The sequence below is a fragment of the Anarhichas minor genome, unplaced genomic scaffold (assembly GCF_050575085.1).
Source record: "Anarhichas minor isolate MPS153535 unplaced genomic scaffold, ASM5057508v1 ptg000043l, whole genome shotgun sequence".
NCBI classification, from domain to species: Eukaryota; Metazoa; Chordata; class Actinopteri; order Perciformes; family Anarhichadidae; genus Anarhichas; species Anarhichas minor.
Genome location: NW_027466489.1, coordinates 250,878 through 271,773, shown reverse-complemented (window position 1 = coordinate 271,773; position 20,896 = coordinate 250,878). Strand labels below are relative to the sequence as shown.

At 39.5% G+C, this 20,896-nt stretch overlaps 2 protein-coding genes across 3 annotated transcripts; both read left to right on the top strand.

The window, feature by feature from the left end:
- Positions 1-1,639: 1,639 nt before the first annotated feature.
- On the top strand, positions 1,640-6,385 carry LOC142970436 (putative nuclear hormone receptor HR38). Its single transcript, XM_076110653.1, has 6 exons — positions 1,640-2,482; positions 3,172-3,301; positions 3,544-3,707; positions 3,857-4,059; positions 4,168-4,346; positions 4,452-6,385. The coding sequence occupies exons 1-6, from the start codon at positions 1,643-1,645 to the stop codon at positions 4,703-4,705; spliced, it is 1,770 nt and encodes a 589-aa protein (XP_075966768.1). The 5' UTR covers positions 1,640-1,642; the 3' UTR covers positions 4,706-6,385.
- Positions 6,386-12,462: 6,077 nt separating this feature from the next.
- On the top strand, positions 12,463-17,935 carry LOC142970639 (uncharacterized). 2 transcript variants are annotated; one of them, XM_076110995.1, is made up of 5 exons: positions 12,463-12,597; positions 14,743-14,839; positions 16,137-16,265; positions 16,352-16,722; positions 16,847-17,935. In XM_076110995.1, the coding sequence occupies exons 3-5, from the start codon at positions 16,154-16,156 to the stop codon at positions 17,021-17,023; spliced, it is 660 nt and encodes a 219-aa protein (XP_075967110.1). In that variant the 5' UTR covers positions 12,463-12,597; positions 14,743-14,839; positions 16,137-16,153; the 3' UTR covers positions 17,024-17,935. The 2 variants fall into 2 exon arrangements, with proteins under 2 accessions (XP_075967110.1, XP_075967111.1); XM_076110996.1 differs by having other exon boundaries at positions 12,475-12,597; positions 14,746-14,839.
- The last annotated feature ends 2,961 nt before the right edge of the window (positions 17,936-20,896 follow it).

The window sequence follows — 20,896 nt, the reverse complement described above, 5'->3', positions numbered from 1 at the left end:
GTGACATTCACCAGTTTCACTCGTTTGGAATAAATGAAAAGCTTAAAAATCCGGATATTTACATGAACCAGGTGAGTGAAATTGAACTGTTTGTTTGCATGTTTTGATATTTATTTATTCAGGGGGCAGATTAATGCTGATATTAAATTGATATGCTTGCCTTTATCCTTCATTATAACTACTTTCATAATACTATAGGCTCATAGAACAAAGCGGACTAGACTGCTGATACAACATTTAAACATTGCACCCTTTTACTCAAGTTAGTTTGATAGAAAATAATGTATAAAGATGTCATGCCTCAGCCTCCCTCTTTGCGTAGCAGCCAGAGCTATACAGTCAGTTGCAAGTTGGTTTGGTACGAAAGCTAATGCTGTCTAATACAACATCCATGCAAATCTTCCTTCATGGTTATAATGTTCAGTTATGTTGAAAAAAGGTTTGTTTATTCACTTAGACTACCCTCATTGATAAATTTAAATCAACGCCACTCTGTTAGAGCATTAGTTTTAGCTATAGGTGTAGGCCTACCTAATAAACTTGAGCAACTGAGTGGAACTTTATTATTATGGAGAGAGCTATAGGGGTATATTTTGTCATTAGTGAACCCTGGTCCTACAAATACTTTTTGTTGCAACTATACTATTCTCACAGTTTTATCAGCTGTCTGATCTAAACTCTGAGCTTAATAGCTCAGAGTTTACGACAATGTATTTTCATCTTAATGACTTAACATGATTCCACATGTATGTTTTATGTATTACCGTTGATATACAAGAAGATGTATAGAGTATATTTATAGGACTTAAAACACACGTTGGACACTTGAGTAGTGTCTAAGTTTAAGTAAGTTTGCAAATATTATTTAACAATGTGTGTGTTAAACAACAGTGATCAGATGAGACGTGTATCATTTTTGTATTGAAAAACCCAGAGTGAGGAAGTTTGCACATGTAAATACACACTCATTCAGCCAACCATGCACACACACACACACATGCACACACACACACACACACACATGCACACACACACACGCACGCACACACGCACACATAAACAGGCTTTGCCACCTTTCCTATTTCAGCTGGCATTCATCCCACCATGAAATGCAATCCAGCAACATTCCCTGGTACAGTCCAAAGAGGGTTGCTCTCCACTGAAGGAGGTTTTCAAAGCATTAACAGCCAGTAACACAATATCTGATGATATCTGATTGCTTCACTGGATCTCCCTCTGCGTTTTCTAAAGATGACTGATTAGTCCTAGAGCCAGACAAATGGCATGTAGAGGAAATGAGACCTTGTGTGTTAAAGGTGTTAAAGTAAGCTACTGTTTAGAAGGTTATAGAAGGGTGATTAGAAAACGCTGACCTAAACGAATATCTAATTATTGGGATGTCTGAACTTCAGTGCATGCATTACTCTATACGTATGTTTAGGCCGACAACTTCCTGTCAGCCAGTTATCCCAAGTGAATAATTATTTTACAATGCAGTTACTTACATAAAAAACATATTTTTTTAAGTATTAAGACATCTAGACGATATAAATACAAACAATATTTATATAACATAGACAAAAGTTGAGGTTTATTTTTCATCAGTTGTAATTGTTTTTGTTCTTTGTTCTTTGTCCTAGCAATGCCCTGTGTACAAACTCAGTATGCATCCCTGCCGCATGACAACTACTTCAGCTTTGAGTTCTTGAATCCTGACCTCAGTGCCAAACTGGTGATGGACATCAGTGGCCAAAATGACCAGCTGTCTACATCTTCGTTGCCCGGCATCAACACCTTGGTGGGAAATGGCTATATGGGGGAGTTTGATGCTTATTCCTGCAAGATTACCACCTCCCCTCCCACCTCTACGGTTTCATTCAGCCACGCCGCGGTAGCTGAAAGCTCCTGCCCTCAGATGCAAAGCCAAGCCTTCAAGCTGGATGATCTTCAGGTGTATGGCTGTTACCCAGGTTCCTTTGCGATGAGCTGCCTTGATGAAACACTATCGTCAGGTGGCTCTGACTACTATGGCAGCCCGGTTTATGCCGCTGCTTCCCCTCCAACATCAGGCTTTCAGGCCCAGTCTGCACCTGTGTGGGATTCCCCTTTCAGCCCCTACCCCTCAGCGCCCCCGTCCTCTATGGCAGATAAGGGTGCCATGGCCCAGCAGCTCTCCTTTTTCTCCTTCAGCAGCCCCGCACCAGAGCAGCACTCTCCCCTGGGGCACCATCAGGATGCTCAGCCAAGCCATGATGACCATTACTTTCTGCCTACTCAGCAGCATGTCTCTCCGCTTCATTGTCCTCCAATGTCCCTGGAGCACGGACCCCTGGAAAGCCCCAGGATAGTGGAGGGGGCCATGATGTCTCCTAAAACCCACAACTCAGGATCCAGTGAGGGCCGCTGTGCAGTTTGTGGTGACAATGCATCCTGTCAGCATTATGGAGTCCGCACCTGTGAGGGCTGCAAAGGTTTCTTCAAGGTAAATAGCTGAACAGTATGTTTATTCTACTGAGTAGAGCCTGACGAGTCTTACATAGCCAGACCCATCTCCACAGCGCTTTGTCTGGCTCCACACATTACCATTCTGGTATAGGGGAAAAACGCTCTAGCGTGTTTGTATTTCTTCAAACCAATCACATCTTGGGTCGTCTTGGGCAGCATTAAGCACAGGATGCAGCGACGGTGCCGTTGCAAAATAGATAGCACAGATAGCGGAAGTTGAGGAGACTGCAGCTTGAGATACATGGCCAATGGTAGAGTTACACCCACAGTCCACATCCGGTGAGTCAAGACTAGATTCTGATCGATAAATTGACTGGGACGACATATTGGCTGATAATAGCTTATTGCATATATTGGTAAAAGTAATGAGCCATTGCAGTACGAACATTCAAAGCTGTGTTTGAAATAGTTTAGAAATAGTGACACCATACAAAGTTTGTCAACCAGAGAGCACTGACCACTTTACATGTGCAATGTAAAGTGGTACCACTAAGTACAATTTTTAAGGGTAAAGTATTATTATTTAGACTTTTTTTGCTATATTGGTATCAGCCTCAAAAATACAGTATTGGTCGGACTATACTACTGAGTTAAGCCTACATAAGACAGAATGCAAATTTATTTTATGTTTGCTCATAGTAATGTATTTTTTTTCTTCTTTGATAGCGAACTGTACAGAAAAATGCAAAGTATGTGTGCCTCGCCAATAAAGACTGTCCTGTGGACAAGAGGAGGAGAAACCGCTGCCAGTTCTGCCGTTTCCAGAAATGTCTTGTCGTGGGAATGGTCAAAGAAGGTAATGAAATGTCAGACTCACTTTCAGTGACTAATGTATGACAAACTGGGGTTTGTAGTGACAGTCTTTTGAAACCAAAGCTAGGAATGACAGACATATGTAACCAGAGCCTTATGGTGCCAGCTGCAGAAAAAGAGAAACTGATACAGCAGTCGTTTTTTTAAATTGTCACAAGAAGCGATGGCCATGTGAGCGTCAGAAACGTGTGCTTCAAGTGCTGCTTTCTTTCGTCCCTGTCTTAGTTGTTCGCACGGACAGCCTCAAAGGTCGCCGGGGTCGTCTGCCCTCCAAACCCAAGACCGTGGCCGAGGCTTCATCCACAACCCCCAGTGTCAACATCATAGCCTCTCTTGTCAGGGCTCATCTGGACTCAAACCCAACCATTGGAAAGCTCGACTACTCCAAGGTAAATCTCAAGACTTGCAGCATGTTCAGAGCTCATTTGTACCAATCAGATCATCAACAATTCACTCAACACAGGTCAGCAAACATCTCATTGATGGTATTTACAGTTCTCTTCAGTAGCATTGACCCTTCCCTTCTCTTCCTCCTCAGTACCAGGAGACTGTGGTGAACCTGAAAGATAAGGAGGAAGCCAGTGATATCCAGCAGTTTTATGACTTGCTGACCGGTGCTTTGGATGTAATAAGAATCTGGGCTGAAACCATCCCAGGATTCACAGATTTCTGCACAGAGGACCAGGAGCTTCTCCTTGAATCAGCTTTTGTTGAACTCTTCATTCTGCGACTCGCATACAGGTCGGCTTCTTTTACAGTTAAAAAAAAATGCCATGTTAACTAATATTTCACAAGACTAATGTGCACCTTTCAATATGCTGATTGTACTATTGGTTTGAAACCCGACAGGTCAAATCCAGAGAAGAACAAGCTGATCTTCTGTAACGGTTTGGTCCTCCACCGACTGCAGTGCGTTCACAGTTTTGGTGACTGGATTGACTCCATCATGGATTTCTCCCAGAGCCTTCACCGCATGAACTTAGATCTCTCCTTGTTTGCCTGTCTTGCAGCGTTAGTTATCATCACCGGTGAGAGCCTTTGTTTGCTTATCATTACAGTGACGCTCACTGCATTTTAATTGTATGTTTATATTCAGGACTGTGTTTCTCATGAGAACATTTTTTTGCATCTAGATCGCCATGGCCTCAAAGAGCCCAAACGGGTCGAGGACTTTCAGAGTCATCTCATCACTTGTTTAAGGGAACACGTGAGCGGAAACGGCTCAGAACCGAGGCCCAACTATCTTTCTCGTCTTCTGGGCAAACTCCCCGAACTGAGGACTCTGTGCACACAGGGCCTACAGCGCATCTTCTACCTGAAACTAGAGGACCTGGTCCCTCCTCCACCAATAGTGGAAAAAATCTTTATGGATACTCTGCCGTTCTGAAAAAACATGAACACAAATGTGTTATTTGTAAAGATGATAGACTCAAAGCACCTAATATGAGGTTTTATCATTGAACTCTACTGGTGAACCTCCTTCTCACACTGACTTGTGTGCTGACGAATGTCTGACATTGTTCAAGAGACCATTATTTTTCTAACATTAAGTTTTAAAAAGGAGTATGGTACATGTGCGAGTACCGCATCAAGATTTATTTCAGTTCAATGAAACTGTCACAGACAGAACTCAGTTCAGGACACTGTTTATACATATTTTTGTGTGCATTTGTAAACTGACTTTATTGCTGTGCTGGATGTGTGAATGTTGTCCTGCTATGCAGCTAGTAAGCCATGGATATTTGGGTAGATGCAATGCAGTATTACATACTCAGCTTTTCCTAAAATCAAAAGAACCACACTAATCTCTTAAAAAAACAGTGTTTAAAGTTGCTTTTTGATCCCACTAAGAAGCTGAGATAGTAGACTATTTAGTAGAAAAATGCAGGCAGAATCTCACGTCCTGTTTCTTTAAAGAACTGTGGAGTCCTTATTTTCAAAAGGGAAATATTTACTCATTTCTTTGTATCACAAAAGATAGTTTTAATCCCAATTGTGCTCCTGTGGAAGGTCTCGGACCAAAGTTTACTCCTATTTTGATACTACCACTCAAAAACCTTATTGCCTTAAGCTAAGCAAAATGTTCTGCCATAACCCCATGCTGCAATTTTGCAACAACTTGTAAAGTCTGATGTTGGCAGAGTTACCGTTGAACTGCATGTCCCTGTAACAACACACTTTGTGGGCTTTTAAGATCACAAATTGACTAAATTCAAAGTGCCTTTTATCAAGCCTCACTCCTTCAACCATAATAAGTGACACTAAGTGAATTTTCATTCCAAATATCACATACAGTAAGATCCACATGTGAAATAATCAATTTCAGTGACACCATCAACATTTATTCCATATTTTAATATGATTTCCAGTCAGTGCCAGATTCTGATATGAAGTGCCTGAGGCATGTGATTTTTAATACACTTTAGAAAAGAGCATACCATACTTGAACTCACAACCCGTACTGCTAAACTGGGAAGACATCAAGGGCTGACAGGTGGTTTAGGATCAACAAGTTACTAAATCCTGTTCACATGTTCCTGTGGCAGTGAAATTCATAACTGCAACAGAGCCATTTTAAGATTAAGTTAAGTCAAAGCACATTTTAGAGTCTCCCTGTATCCACAATCAGCTATACATACTCTTTATAAAATTAGTTTTTACCCAACATCGCTTGAAAATCCACACGCATAAGCACACATTTCATGTTTGATATCAACTGGTTTCTTGTCTTTGGCTGCAAATACATCACACTGCATGTGTTCGTGAAGCTCTCCTACCGTCTTCCACATTCTTCTCAGCTGTGCAGTTTTTGTATGTTGGATTTTCTTTTGCATTTTCATCTCCAAATGACCTGAAGAAATATCTTAAGGAATCACAAATGTGATGAGAAGATGAGCAGCTAAGAGCACTTACCCAAACAGTGTTCAAACAATATGAAGAACACTTCTTTCTTCTACTGTATGTGTTTTGTTTGGGACATGCGTGTGTGTGTGTGGACTTTGAAAAATACTGCCAGGGCTTTTGTAAAATGGTGCAGAAGTGTTAAAAGACAGAGAATATTTGATATTAAAAAAAATTTAAAATACACCACTGGTTTACGCCATGTTTGTGAGATTATACTTTCTAGGCTGTTTCTTCTAATACATCTTCGTTTCCTCTGGTTTTTATTGGGGAATGTCGGTATTTAAGGGCCATCTCTCTCTTTACAATTGTGTTCCATTTCAGCGTGGTACAAAATTCATGCAGTGTATATTACGTATTCTGTTTTTGGAAGCATTGGCTTACAAAAATGGTTGTAGGATAAGACTGGCAATGTACTGTATTTTGTTGTCAACAAATCACATGAAAGACCAATCAACCCCGAGAGCTCTGGTTTATACTGATACTGATAAGAGAAATCTTTAAAGTGGAACTTCGGCCTGCAATCATTTCCAAAAACAGCTGAAAAACGAAAGACCGCCAAAGCTGCCATTTGTGTTTTGTGCAAATTACCAAATGTTAGCATGCGAACATGCTGAACTAACATGGTGAACACATTTAACAAATAAGATGGTGAACACGTTGAACAACTAAGATGCTGAACACCTTTGACATCAGCATGTTAGCATATCCATTGTGCACCGATTAACATGCTGACTGCAGAATTTAACTCAAAGCGCCACTGTTTAAGCAAGCCGCAAAGAGCCTGATATAGAATCAGCTTTAATGGGCTTTGGCGACATTGGCAAAACTTGAGAGTAAGAGTTTAGAAAATATTTCCATGTCTCCAGTCTGTTGCTGTGCATGAAACAAAGCTTAGTCTTTATTTAACACAGCACTCACTGTGCTGCAGCCTGTTACATGTTAATGATGTGATGAAAAGTGACCAAAAGTAGTCCTTCATCTCCTTTTCACAGAGTCTATGTTGTCAAACATGGCGTTAATGTTGGCAACATTCTTGACCAAGGGGAAGACGACACCGTGACACTCTCAGCCACAGCAGACTGCAGCACCGACTGCATTCAGCCGCTCGATACTCGATCCTACTGTACACCACGTTCAGGTCATCTGGATTTTGGTGTTGGCAGACAGAGTGGAAAAAAGGGACAAGGGGAGAAAAGAGGAGGAGGCAATATGAAAGCCAGCTTGCATTGAGCTTTTCATTATGATAATAAATGGCAAGCATGCTGCTCAACTCAGATGCAATGGGACCAGCAGATTAGTATAGTTAATGTAAGGCTTCATAAGGATTTAGTTCAGAGAGTTCCTTTGGTTCTATTTAAAACCTTTTTATAATCAGAACTATCCACTGGTTCAATCCCTTCTAATGCTATTGTGACTTTTCATTCTTTATGGTCACATGACGGGTCAGACATGTTGCCTCTTCACATGGCCCAAAACCCAGAGTCAAAATACACTCCCTGTCAAAATATCTCATCTTTGACTGTTTCTTGACACCATCTTTTTCCAAAAGTGGAAAGGTCCCATCTGGAGCCACCATTGGCCCCTGAACTTTTGACCTATGCCCTTGTCATGCAGCACTGTAGCTTTACACCCTGCACATGAGACATTATGTTCTGACCACTAATATGTGGCTCACAGATTTTTTACATTTACTCAAGTACTTAAGCACAATTTTTGTACTTTACTTGAGTAAACAATATCATGTTCCTTTATTCTTGTATTTTACTACAATGGTGGAACATATATATTTTTTACTCCAGGACATTCATTTGACAGATGTAGTCGTAAATACTTTAAAGGGGGTTAAAAGTGGATTTAGTATACGTTGAGCTATTTCACGCAATAAGTGAAAACTTTGACCTCCTGTTGGGACTAAAGGAAAAGTTAGGTGATCATTAAAGTCAGTAGACTTCATCATCTGGGGACAATGAATGGGTGTACAAAATGTCATGGTAATACATTCATTAGTTGTTCAGATACTTCGGTCTGGACCAAAGGGATGGACCAACCAACCAACTTTTTTATCTATAGAGCCAAGTATCGCTAAAAATAGTCCAGTAAAATGCTATGCTGCATAATAATGTAACACTCACAAGAGATACTGTTCCGCAAAATTAGAACTTTTACTTTTATTACTTAATATTTAATACAATTAGAGTGATAAATGAAAGAAGCACATTTGGGGGAACCAACATTACTTTCATGTTTTTTCTTTAGCACAATTTCAAAGAATTCAGCAAATAAGTCATCAAAATTGTACATATTGGCTAGTCACAAAGAGTGTGTGTGTGAGTGTGTGAGTGTGTGTGTGTGTGTGTGTTTGTGTGTGAGTGAGTGAGAGAGAGCAGCTGATTGCTAGAGATTGTTCCAGCAGGCGGAAAGCTAATAGGTTTGTTTGTGAGGATGCTGCACCTGTCGTCTATTGATGGATTGAGCTGTAAATAACTTTGTGTTTAATGCTCTGTGGGGGCGTCCGTGTTTCCCTCTTCACTGTTCTCCCTCTTTTATATGTTTTAATGCACAAGCACTTACACACAGGTACACACTGCAGATATTAATCTCATTTATTTTCCAGAGCATCTTAGCTAAATACCTCACTTTGCTTCAGAACAATACAAAAATGAAGGTGTCTAAGAAAAGTTGCCATGATAATTTAGTTTCAGTGACGAGCACAGAGACTCCTATGTTCATCCAAACACACATTCATTTATACACCTACAACATGTTTCTGCAACAGTTCTTGTATGTGTGTGGGTGTGCTGTTGATTGTGGAAAACCCTCTGTGAGTGTATTTATAACAGGCCAGTGTTGAGCCCTTAGAAACCTCTGTAATTGGATCCCGTCTCTCACTAAGGGAGTCCGGTGATAAATGAGTTGGCAGATGTCATTGCTCATGCCATCCCTGTGATAACTGTATGCCCCCCATCACACTCTTAGTCTCCGCAGGATTAAATTCATGAGTGAATGGTGAGCCGGCTGTATTATCCTTCTGAGGTGTGTGAAAGGAAGGGATGGTGGAAACATGTTTGATCAGTGGACATTTATTCTTCGTTGTGTCCTTGGGCATTGACTTTATTAATTGGACGCTCAGTGGTGCACTTCAAAGACGGATAACATGCTTCAGAGAAATAACTGTGTGGTTTTTATTTCATCAGAGAAGAATGAAAATGGCTTTTTGGCTAAAATACTTTAAAATTCAAAATATTATATTTTGTTATGTTTCATACATAACATGTACAACAAGTTTAAGCCTGTATTCTGTTGGCTTTGAGTCTATTTTTATAATAAAAGGAGGAGCAGATTACTGATTGTTTCATATACTTTATAACTGCACACTTTTAAAAACTTGATCAATAAGATGTGATGTTGCTGCTGGAGAAGCACAGAGTGTGTTTAGGTGTGTGTGTGTGTGTGTGTGTGTGTGTGTGTGTGTGTGTGTGTGTGTGTGTGTGTGTGTGTTTCTTATGTTGGAAACTTCTCTCTGCTCAGCCAGAGAATATGAGAATGTTACAATTATAAAACAAGATTGACAGGATGGATAGTGTTGCACTGGTGGATGACAGTTCCTGGCTGCATGCCTGGAAGTTATTCACAGCAAAGCCAACCCCCACCCCACCACCAACACACACACACACACACACACACACACACACACAAACACACACACACACACACACACACACACACACACACACACACACACACACACACAAACACATAGGGATCAAGTGCAAAGGGATGGCGTTAAAGGAGGAGGGCTGGTGGACAGGGTGTGGAGTGTGTGTGTGTGTACGTGTGTGTTTGTGTGTGTGTGTGTGTGTGTGTGTGTGTGTGTGTGTGTGGAGAGGTTCAAGGTCAGAGCAAACACATGCAAACCAGCAACTAGTACAACATATATAAATGACTGTATCGACAAACAATTAACACTGACGTAGATGAAGCCTCTTTAACTGTCATGTGTTTTGTAAAGCTGGTAGATTTATAACAATCACGAAAAGTAACACTTCTTGAACAGTTTGGACACTTTGCTTCCTCTTAAGAGCTGTGGAAGGGATAAAGCATCACACACGTCCTTTGACACTTGAGGAGCTGTTAAAAATAGGAATTAACATACAGGCTGTAACAGTGTAAAGACATGTAAAGTATGAGGGTCATTTATATTTGTACGATACATATGTTGCCGCCTATTACTGTTTTTACAAAAAATCTTTTCCTGCCTTGACTTGCAGTTCATAAAAAGCATCAGACAAGAATAAATGCTGATTAATATGCAGGTATGACTAAAAGTGTGTGAGTATATTGTCGTCCAGATGTTCAACATTTTGAGAAACACTGCTTTCTTATTGAGTTAGATAAGAAAATCAACGCCACTCTCATGATACATAGGAAGCTACAGCCAGCAGCTGATTAACTTATAGCATAAAGACTGGAAACAGCTTGACTAAAACAACTTCAGCATTTTCACATTTCAACATTTTCAGCAGCTCTTTATTTGCATTATTTGCATATAGCCTTTTCTCGTTACATTTAGCTGGTTTAATCTGTATTCAAACAGAAATGTAAAACAGAGAAGTTGTGGTTTTATAGTTTGGCAACCAGCAGAGGTTTTACATTTTCGCAAATGGTGAACTATTCCTTTAAGCTGCCAATTAGGTCAGTCAAATTTTGTTGTATGAATCAGGTACCAATAAAACACTTTAAAGTTCCTGCTGGTTGGAAGATAACTATACAAAAGGCAACAAGGGAGTAACAATTGGGTGTTTAGGATACAAGATAAATAAGTTATATTGGGAACCTTCTGGGAAACAAAACTGAGGTTCTGGAAAAATTGTGTTATATGAATGGAGATAGAGGGGTTATTGAAGGCAAAGTCCCCATAAAATGACGATATGGGTCTCAACAAGGCTATAGGGTATACTGCAAAGTAGTTTTGGGGTAGAAAGCTAAAAGAAAAGGCGAACGAATATTGGAATAATAAGAAACTTATCAATCATTTATGGCCAGCAACGTACTTATAAATGGGTATGCGTTGTTCCTGCTGAAAAGTATCCTACAACGGTTTGTACGAATGCTGTATGAAACTAGCCGGTGTTCCTTATTAGTTCCTCATACATCAAAGATTAGCCGTCCATCTACATTCATCTAAAAAAAAAAAAAAAATGTAAGTACCAGTAAGAACATTTGGCATTATCACTACAGGTCAGCATGCAGATAATATGTTTAACAACACAACAAGACGATAACAAGAAAGCAAATACTGCAAATTAGCAGCTGTTTAGCTAAAAATAAGGCAATGACACAAATGGACCCTCTTGAGGCGAAGCGACTTGACAAAGACCCAACTCAGTATCAGAGAGATGAAGGCTGCCCATACCTCACATAGAGTTACATAACCAGTTTGAAGCAAAGGGAGCTGGCACCCCTCATCAGATCACAAGGTGCTGCTGTGAGCTCAGCTGTCAGGAGTTGCCATTGAGGGCAAAGAAACTGCTCCTCCTCCTAAGTGGATGAATGGTACTGAAGGCAGCCTGCCACCCACAGGAATCTGCTGACTTAATGTTGGTCTATTTTTAAATCAATATCAGCTACAGTCAACACATGACTGAACATCCAAAATGCCACACATGCACATACAGTGAGTACCCAAAGACCAAACATACTGTACATTTCATGAAGAGCTTACTTAACAGTGGCTCTGAGTGAATTATCTCAAGAACTATTTTCATGGATTTCCATGAAATCTGGACCATAAATCCCTTTAGAATTAATTGTAATAACTTTCCATCTACAGCGCCATCATCAGGTCAAATTATTTTTTTTCATTTTTTTAATACTTTGGCATAACCAAACATAATGCAAAATGAATGACTAATGACCGTACCAACCATTGTGGAGAACACAGGTAATTTTGGGGGGTTTATAGACCTGGGGGGAGTTTACATTCTACAGTTTAGATTTTTGGGGGGATTTAAAACAAAAGGTCAAAATTCAGTAAAGGAAAATAAAATGTACAGAAAATAAAACTGAAGAGTTAACTGTTAAAATAAAATATACAAAATGCACATTATTATATCAAACAGACTCTTTCTGAAGGGTGCAGTTGTATTGACAGTTTTGGTGCCTGTCAATGAAAGTTTGTGCCTTTTATTTTGAAGGCAGTCAAACAGGAAGTATTGTTTTGGCAGGTTTGCTTGTGTTTGACTCGGATGAACTCGTGTTTTGAGTTGAAACGTCATCGGAGTAGAATGCGGACCTTGATCGGTCAGAGGAAGGTTTATCCTCATCGTCAGTAACTCCGTATTCACTTCCTGTTGGGAATGATCGATGACATATAGGGTAAGTGACTTTATATGTATGATTTACAGCTGAAAAAAAAAAGCAGAAGCAAAATAAATTTCGGTTTGAGTTCTGCATTTTACCAGAGAAACTGAGCTAAACAAGTTCGAAGTGTGACTTTTCATTTCCACATTACAGAGACAATTACACTATGATTCATGTAAGGTCGGATAGAGGCTAGAACGTTAGTCGTTTTGAAGCTGATTGTGTATCAAAAATATATCAACAAACAAAAATAAACGAAGGAAATGCAACACTCCCATGAGAGTTGGAAAAAAGGAAGGAAATAAAAGAGACATTTCCACACCGGCCACTCTGTGAGGCATTATGAAGAAGAAGCTGCTTGTCAGGCAGATCTCTTAGAGCAGAGATGATGGAGACATTAAATAATCTGTGCGTTGAATATGAATATAAAAACTAAAGCTGCAAATAGAAACAACATATGCCCAACAGTTGCAATTAATAACAAATGCTTACTGAAAGAAAGGTGAACAAATTAAATCAGGGAATTTTAATAAAACTAATTTAAACTAAAGACTATACGAAACTAAAGAAAGCTGCCATGGTCAACCCCCTGCACTCCAGTGAATTCGATTTTACCTTCTCAGCCTCATTGAACTGAAATCCACCACCTGCCAGGTACGTAAGTATTGGCTAAACCAAGCAAGCATCCACACCACACAGAATAGTGAACATGCCATGAATACAAGATCTCTAAATGACTTCTGACATCTCAATCAATGGGCACCCATCTGTAACAATGAGTACACCAAATACTATAAAATGTTATTTACTGCACAAACATCTTACCTTTCTTCCTACATCTTAACAGAGCCCTGCCCCTCCCTGCTACAGCACATGATCAGGAAAACCTTCTTTGCCAACATCCCAGGGAGAACAAAAATCCTATCAACCCATAAAACGACCAAAACAAACAAGCTGGTGTTATTTATACACCTTAATTAATAATGTATCAAATAAACTGAAACATTAGACTGAAGTCAATGATTAAGCAGACACTAAATCACTGTTCATTTTGGGGAACACAGCCAAAAAGGGAGAAAGGCAACCTTCAACAACAACAAGACTAATTCAGTTCTGGACGGAGTTAACTCACTTCCATGTATTCTTCTCCTCTCATCTTTGTAACTTTGTGTCAAAGAGAGATATGTTTGACTTTGTGGCAAACGTATGATGAACGACACTGGAACACATACATACATGTTTTAAAATATAACATATTAACATTTACTCAAGTAATGTGTACATAAGCAGTATTTTAACAATATTTTACTTACTTTTTACTTGAGTATTTCCAATGCATGTAACTTTACACTTTTACTCTTTATTTATATGACAACAAACTAATATTGTGTTTCCAGAGCCTACAGTATAATGACATCATACAATATGCTGCATTTGTAGAGATTAAACTACCCAAAAGTAAAAATCATTTTGCTTCACCAGAACCAACTAATACAGTAAAAGGCTGCTCACACACTAATGTGTCAGAAACAATCAATGCAATACTACAATACATAATATTATGTTTTCTGGGCTCAATCTCTACATTATTAGTACTTTTACTTTAGATTTTTGCTGCTAATACATAATTGAACTCATAAAAATGCATTGTATGCCTTTTACAATATACAATGTATCAAATAAATGATATGTTGCTGTCTAGTTTTGATGAATATCTTCGACACAGTTTATGCCATTTCTGAATGCAGTAACTATGATAGCAAACAGGAAACGCCTTCTTAATTCTGCCCCTCTATCGTCTATCTTTGCACAGCACAAAAAAAGAGCCTGATCTTTTCCTCTTTTGAGTCTATGCTAAAGAATACATACATTTAACAGTCTAAACTTAGTGATGGCCAGGTTCGTTTTTATTGTACAGGCGTTTCACTTCCCTGTTTGCAAGAGCCACTTCCTCATGGTTAACATTTTCTAACACATTCCATTGAGCTACTGTTAGAGAATGTTAACCATGAGGGACCGACAGAGTTATCATACAGTCACTGTGGCTGGTGAGGCCTCACCAGGAGAACGTGTTTCACCGTCAAACATGTGTTTGTTGTGGTGCTCCGTAGATATGCTTTGAGTCTGGATACTGAGACTGTTTTGATTCCTTGTCAATAGCAGAACGCTTGTTGGAGATGGAGGAGGCTGAACACAGCTGTAAGAAATGACGAGGAGTCCTGAATTGTTGGAGCAGCGACAGATGAGATTATAAGGGGTAATTAAGTTCACGCTGATGTACAAGACAGTGCATTTTATGTTTAAATTCACTTCATCACACAGAGCCAGAAAAAAAGAAACCAGGACCAAGGCATTGGGGTTTTAATAGGCCTCATGGGAAGTTAGATGAGTCCCGGTCGCTATTGTAAATAAGAATACATATAATTCAGAATCAAACTGCACAAACTGCTTCTTTTTTTTTAGTAAAAACACTTTTATGCAGATATTTTATGTTATTATTCAATCAATTATAACGTTTTTTTGTTTCCAACATTCCTACCAGCAGGGACACTAAATACATACCCATGTATAACCTATACATGGATATGTATTTATTCAATTTGTGGGTTCTACAATAAAAACACATGGTTGATAGTTTAAAAGCCGATTCCAGTATTTCTGACTCAATGATAGGCCAGTTATAGTCCAACCAATAACTCAATAAATAAAGGCTTCAGCATTTCTCCCGCAGAATTGAAAAAGCAATTAGATCTGTCAGGAAATAAAATATAAAAAAATGTAACCTTTATTAGAATCATCACATACATACAGGTACAAACATGAAATGTATGCTCTTCGTTTAACCAATCCTAAGCATTGTAGGAGCAGCGGGCTGCTGTTAAGTGCCCGGGGAGCAACTTGGGGTTCAGTGTCTCACTTAAGGACACGTTAACATGCGGACAGTCGGAGCTGAGGATCAAAACGGCAACTTTGTGAAAAAACGACGAGCCGCTCTACCGACTTAGCTGTTGACTGAATAAATCAAATAATAAAACAAATCTACTGATTATGGTGCAGTGTGTGTGTGTGAATTCATGACAAATTCAAAAGCATGTCTATGGCTTTTTGTGTAAGCTGGATAAAGTAATACTTCACATATAATGTGATAATGATATATTGATCAAATTAATTATGGTCCCATTCTATTCAGTGTGTCACAGTCATTCCAGTGAGCCAGCATGCACAGTACCAGGGCCCTGGCCCACCTAAATGGAACAGGGCCATAATTAATGTTATTAATTACATCTGTGTTTAATTACGACATGTCAAAACAAAATGGCTTCTGTGAAAAGTGCTTATTAAAGATGGTGAATCTGGAAAATATATCCCTAGCATGGTCATTTTGAGTATGTTGGCATGCTGACGTTATATTTAGCTCAAAGCTCCACTGTACCTGAGTCAGCTGAGCTGCAGATTAGCTGTAGACTCTTAGTCTTGTTCCTCATTATGCCACCAATCTGTATACTGAGTGAGTGTATTATTTAAATTAAATTTCCCCTATTTACTGGCTGCAGATCCCTGAGCTGGTGAGATGGAGGAAGCGTACAGTGAACTGTACCAGCAGTTTCTTCGTCTGAGGTCACTTTGCCTGAAACAGGCAGCTCTGCTACATCAACTCACGACCGCTCTGCAGAAACAGCAAGGTCCACGTAAAAACATTTGTAATTCCAATGCTCATAAACAAGTCAGCCATGACTTACTTAACACACCTAAAACTCTCTCTCTGCAGGTGCCACTGTTCCTAATGGAGAGCTGAGTGATATGATGTCCATCCCCACCCAGTGTACCCAAGAAATCCCTGTATTTTTCCATGAAAGGCCTCATCCGCTGACAGCCACGGCACGCAACCCTGCAGCACAGCGTGGCGTCGATCGCCTCTCTCCAAACGTGGGGACATTTTCTGATCTCCTCGCTGAAGACATGACTAAGCTCTGTGTGGATGTGCCTCGTCATGGAAAGGAAGACAGGACGTTGGAGCAATTGGTTACACCCCTGTTAAGCTGTGACTTCACGATGTGGCAAGGAGCCTCTTCCAGTGTCTCAAATCATCCGGGGCGAGCAGATCATCACAGTAGAGACAGGACAAAGCACACAGTGGGGGTAGGTGTCTTGAATGGACTAAAGTCCCAGCTGTGGTGGCGAGGGGACCTCAAATCTGTCCTTGGATTTTTACCATATTCTTCCTCAAAAAAACTCAATGTCTTGTCCTCTCTGTTTGTGTCAGATGCCTGCGAGAGACAGTCCCTCCCTGCCTAGAGACTTGCTGACTCCATCTGACGGGTTACTGATGTCAGACGTGGTGCTACAGTCTCACGTTTGTGAGTTCTGCCAGGCGGTTTTCCCCGAAGACACAGCCACCAGGGGAGAGTTCCTACGCCATCTTTACACCCACGTCACCTAAACTAAGCTGATCATTCTTCACCTCCTGAAATTTCAGTTGTGTCTTCATATGATACAGCATTGGAAATTGACCTGCTCATCATATGGTTTAGCCATTTGCTAGATGAATTGTGCAGAGTCTGATGCTGGCATCTGTTTCTTTCTCTGAGATGGGAAAGGAAGAGTGGAAAACTTGTAAAAGTATTGAGATATTTTATTTATAAAGGCTCAGTTCACCCAAATAAAAAAAAGAAACGCATACAGCTACTTTACTATATCTAGCCATGATTTTATTTGTCCAGGGTTTGACATATCCATCCACACACCCTGCTGTATCAGTTTGTATAAGAACTATTTATTCCGTAGAAAGTAAAATGAACCTAACTCAATCCACACCGCGGCAAATTAAACCATAACCATCTGCATGACCAGATATTCTTTTCCTTGAGCTAACTGTTTAAGTTACTTCATTTGTTACATGTAGCTCACAGAGAGAACGCCTACGATAGCATGAATTATTATCATTCTCCACTCTGTTATAGTTTCAATTTGCAACCACTACGTATAGACACACTGCTCTACAATATGAGAACAATACATGTTTGAAGATTGCTTGTAACTAACAATATAAAAAGCATCTACAGAGGAATCAATTATGAAATAAATGAAAATGTTCTAATTTGTGGAATAGTTGGCCTACTATTCTACCTTTCAATCTGAAACCCTAATGTCATTGTAGTTCCTAGACCAAAAGAAATAATATTTTGGGCAGCAAAGTCATTTTTTTTCTTATTGTGCGTTGTTGATTAGTTAATAAGATGGCCAACAATGACAGTTATGGACAGTGAGACACAATGTTGTGTTTATGATCTTAAGTAACTGTTTGAAAAGATAATTATAAAGCTAATTATTAAAACTGAAATAGCTAACTTTCCATGTGTTGTCACCATCAATTTATAGCAAAAGTGGTGGGTTGTTAAATGGGTTTAGTATACAATGACATTTATGTAACTGTAACTTTGTTTGCCTCGGTTTTAGAAGCAAATTTTAACATTTTTATTTAGCTCTGTAGTTTTTGGTTTTGGGAGAGAGTTCATGTTTACTAATATTTTTGGACTGTCTTAGACCACAGGAATAACTTGTAGGAATTTTGAAAATGGGCATATTTGCCCTCCAAACGGACTCCGCAGACACTCTTAGCTTTGGGAAATATCCTGATAAATATTTGCATGCTCATCTGGATTATCCTAAAAAAAATACAACATTTGAATGCAGATATGCACAGACTTCCTAATTTCATTAACAGTCTTCCTGGTGCTTTTTATATGTCTGCTGTCAGGCATTTAACTGATCAGCTGTGTGCTGCTCAGCTCTGTGTTACTGAGGAAAACATGGGCTCAAAATAGAATGGACTCAAATATTTACCTCCCTATTAGTGGTGCTGAAAGCGGATTGACGATGACTTCATCTGCTGCCACATTGACTGTTGCTCTCACAATTACAGTAAAGAAAACCAACATGGATAATATGCTCTTGTGTCATGAAAAAGGTAAAGAGAACTTTTCATATAAACATCACTTTGAACATCTGATCAGATTAAATTGGTCCTGTAATGGGGGAGGGGAAATTGAATATGACTCTACAGTAAAGCCAGCAGTGCTTTCTGCTAGCATGTTAATGTTTCCTAGTTTAGCGGGTTAGCTTATAACAGTTGCTGATTAGTAATGAACACATCGTTTAACTGAAGCTGATGGTGATATATCAGCTTGGCAGGAATTTGGCCATAAACCAAAGTGTTAGAAACTAAAATTCTGACCTGATGGTGGCGCTGATCATCCTCTGGAGACCAAAAAAACCTCCACCTATCTTCATGACACTCCTTCCTCTATAGTCTAAACAAAAATGTTGTCCTCCTGGTGGCGTAAGACAAAAAGTGTATCACTGGACTCAGTAGGATTCATCCTATGAGGATCATGAATAATTACACAATTTGATGGCAATCCATCAAAGAATTGTTGAGTTATTTTAGTCTGGACCAAAATGGTGGATGGACCGACCAATCAATAGACGCTGCAATTCCGAGAAAGAAGCAAAGCTTAACTATAACATTTGATTTTGTGTTACACATAAAGTGAAACAGTGAACATTTGTGGTTTTGACATCATACGACAGCTTGAGGTTGTTTGATGTAACTTGTCCGTCTGAAAATCAAGTGAGGAAGGGTGTGTGTGGGTGTGTGTGTGTGTGTGTGAGCGCCAATGACATCGCTGGTACAGGTGAGTCATGCCGGCTTCGAGGCTGATCAGTGCAGAGCGTGAGTGCAACAAACCAGACGACAGCAGAGGTGTTGCTGCCTATGTGACGCAGTTCCTGCAGCCTCTTCCACACATCAGAACTGCCAAGAAAAAAATGATTCTTTGTGGAAAACAATGCAACACACTTTAAGCATTAAAATAACATTTATTGAAATGTAACAAAATAAATTATCTGTTTTGCAACATAATTAACTGAGGAGGTTACTAATGAGACAGGTGTAACTGATGCACAGCAGGCTACCTCACTGACACACTGTGATTAAGTGTACACAAATCCTTTTTTAGCCATTATCAACACAAGCCTTGTTGTTACATGAAGTCTGAATACATTGTAACAATTTTAAACAGGGACAAATAGGCGGATGGATCTTGCAGGAGCTGCTGTATCAAGAGTCAAGCACCATGAGATTTATTTTTGTAAACCTCTGCGTGTTTTTTTTTTATGTCTAAAGCTTAACAAAGAAAAATTAGTCACCCTAATTTACGAAAAGTCTTAAAGGACAAAAGAGGGAAACTGACATACGGTTCATAATATCTTAGACCACAGAAACCATCCCAACAACACACTGCCATATGTTTCCGCTACACCTACATAAAATCGCATTAAAAATCTACAATAATCACCACATTTTCTGAAAATGCTGTGTTAAATATTAGTTTTGAATGCAGTCTCCTCACAGGCTTTACAGTGGCACCTTTTGGGAGCACCATTAAAGTAAAGATGAGAGCCGTTGATGACAGCAAGCATCCTCCCTGCTGACGGGCCCTGGAGCAAGACCCTGTAGCTGACACTGAAGCCTGATGTGCAGACAGAGGCAACTGAGAGGTTAACTGTCGACTGGAAATCAAAAAGCATCAGTGTTCTTATCTCATGCCACCCAGCTTAGATTTAGGTGTACTGAGTACATTTTCACATAATTAAAGATAATGAAAAGCCTAAAGTATCGTCTCTTACGAAACAGTATTTCAGCTGCTTGTGCAAAAATATTACAGAAAGATGTGAGGGAGATGATGATGAAGACCCGCGGCTTTATATCTCATAACCCTCAGCACTGCGTTTTCAAAACTCATGGGCGATTAGACGATGCAGCAAAAGGACGAAAGGCCTCTGAACCCGACCGCGGTTTGATTGTACGCTCTGGGAAATCTAGATCAGCATGTGCCATTCACTAATCCATCGATGTGGATATTTATCTCCATCTTTAAATTTTAAAGTATACACTGACTTCAAAAAACAGAACATCCATTTGTTTCCTGAGGGTGAGGAGCTGCTGAGAGTGTTAGGAAACGTTGTTTAGATTGTGAGTTGCTGAAAACGTACATAAAAGTCTTCCAATGAAACCAAGTTTCCTTGACATAACTACAGTATGTCACTGGAGTAAGTTGTAAATTTTTAAGTTGCAGTGCCCCCTGCTGTGTCGAGCGCATCTGAAACAGGTGGCCCTGTCAAAACAAGGAACTATAAATAAACTTTTTTTTATCTTTTCCTGATACAATCAGTACATTATTCCACTATCAGCTAAATTCTGCAGGATATCTAGTCCATATATGAAGAAAGAAAATAAACAAAAAGTGTCTAC

Coding starts and splice junctions, on each gene's coding strand:
- LOC142970436 (XM_076110653.1), top strand. CDS start 1,643: ATGCCCTGTGTACAAACTCAGTATGCATCCCTGCCGCATGACAACTAC. Junction 3,302..3,543: donor CGTGGGAATGGTCAAAGAAG/GTAATGAAATGT, acceptor TCCCTGTCTTAG/TTGTTCGCACGGACAGCCTC. Junction 4,347..4,451: donor AGCGTTAGTTATCATCACCG/GTGAGAGCCTTT, acceptor TTTTGCATCTAG/ATCGCCATGGCCTCAAAGAG.
- LOC142970639 (XM_076110995.1), top strand. CDS start 16,154: ATGGAGGAAGCGTACAGTGAACTGTACCAGCAGTTTCTTCGTCTGAGG. Junction 16,266..16,351: donor CGCTCTGCAGAAACAGCAAG/GTCCACGTAAAA, acceptor CTCTCTCTGCAG/GTGCCACTGTTCCTAATGGA. Junction 16,723..16,846: donor GGACAAAGCACACAGTGGGG/GTAGGTGTCTTG, acceptor TGTTTGTGTCAG/ATGCCTGCGAGAGACAGTCC.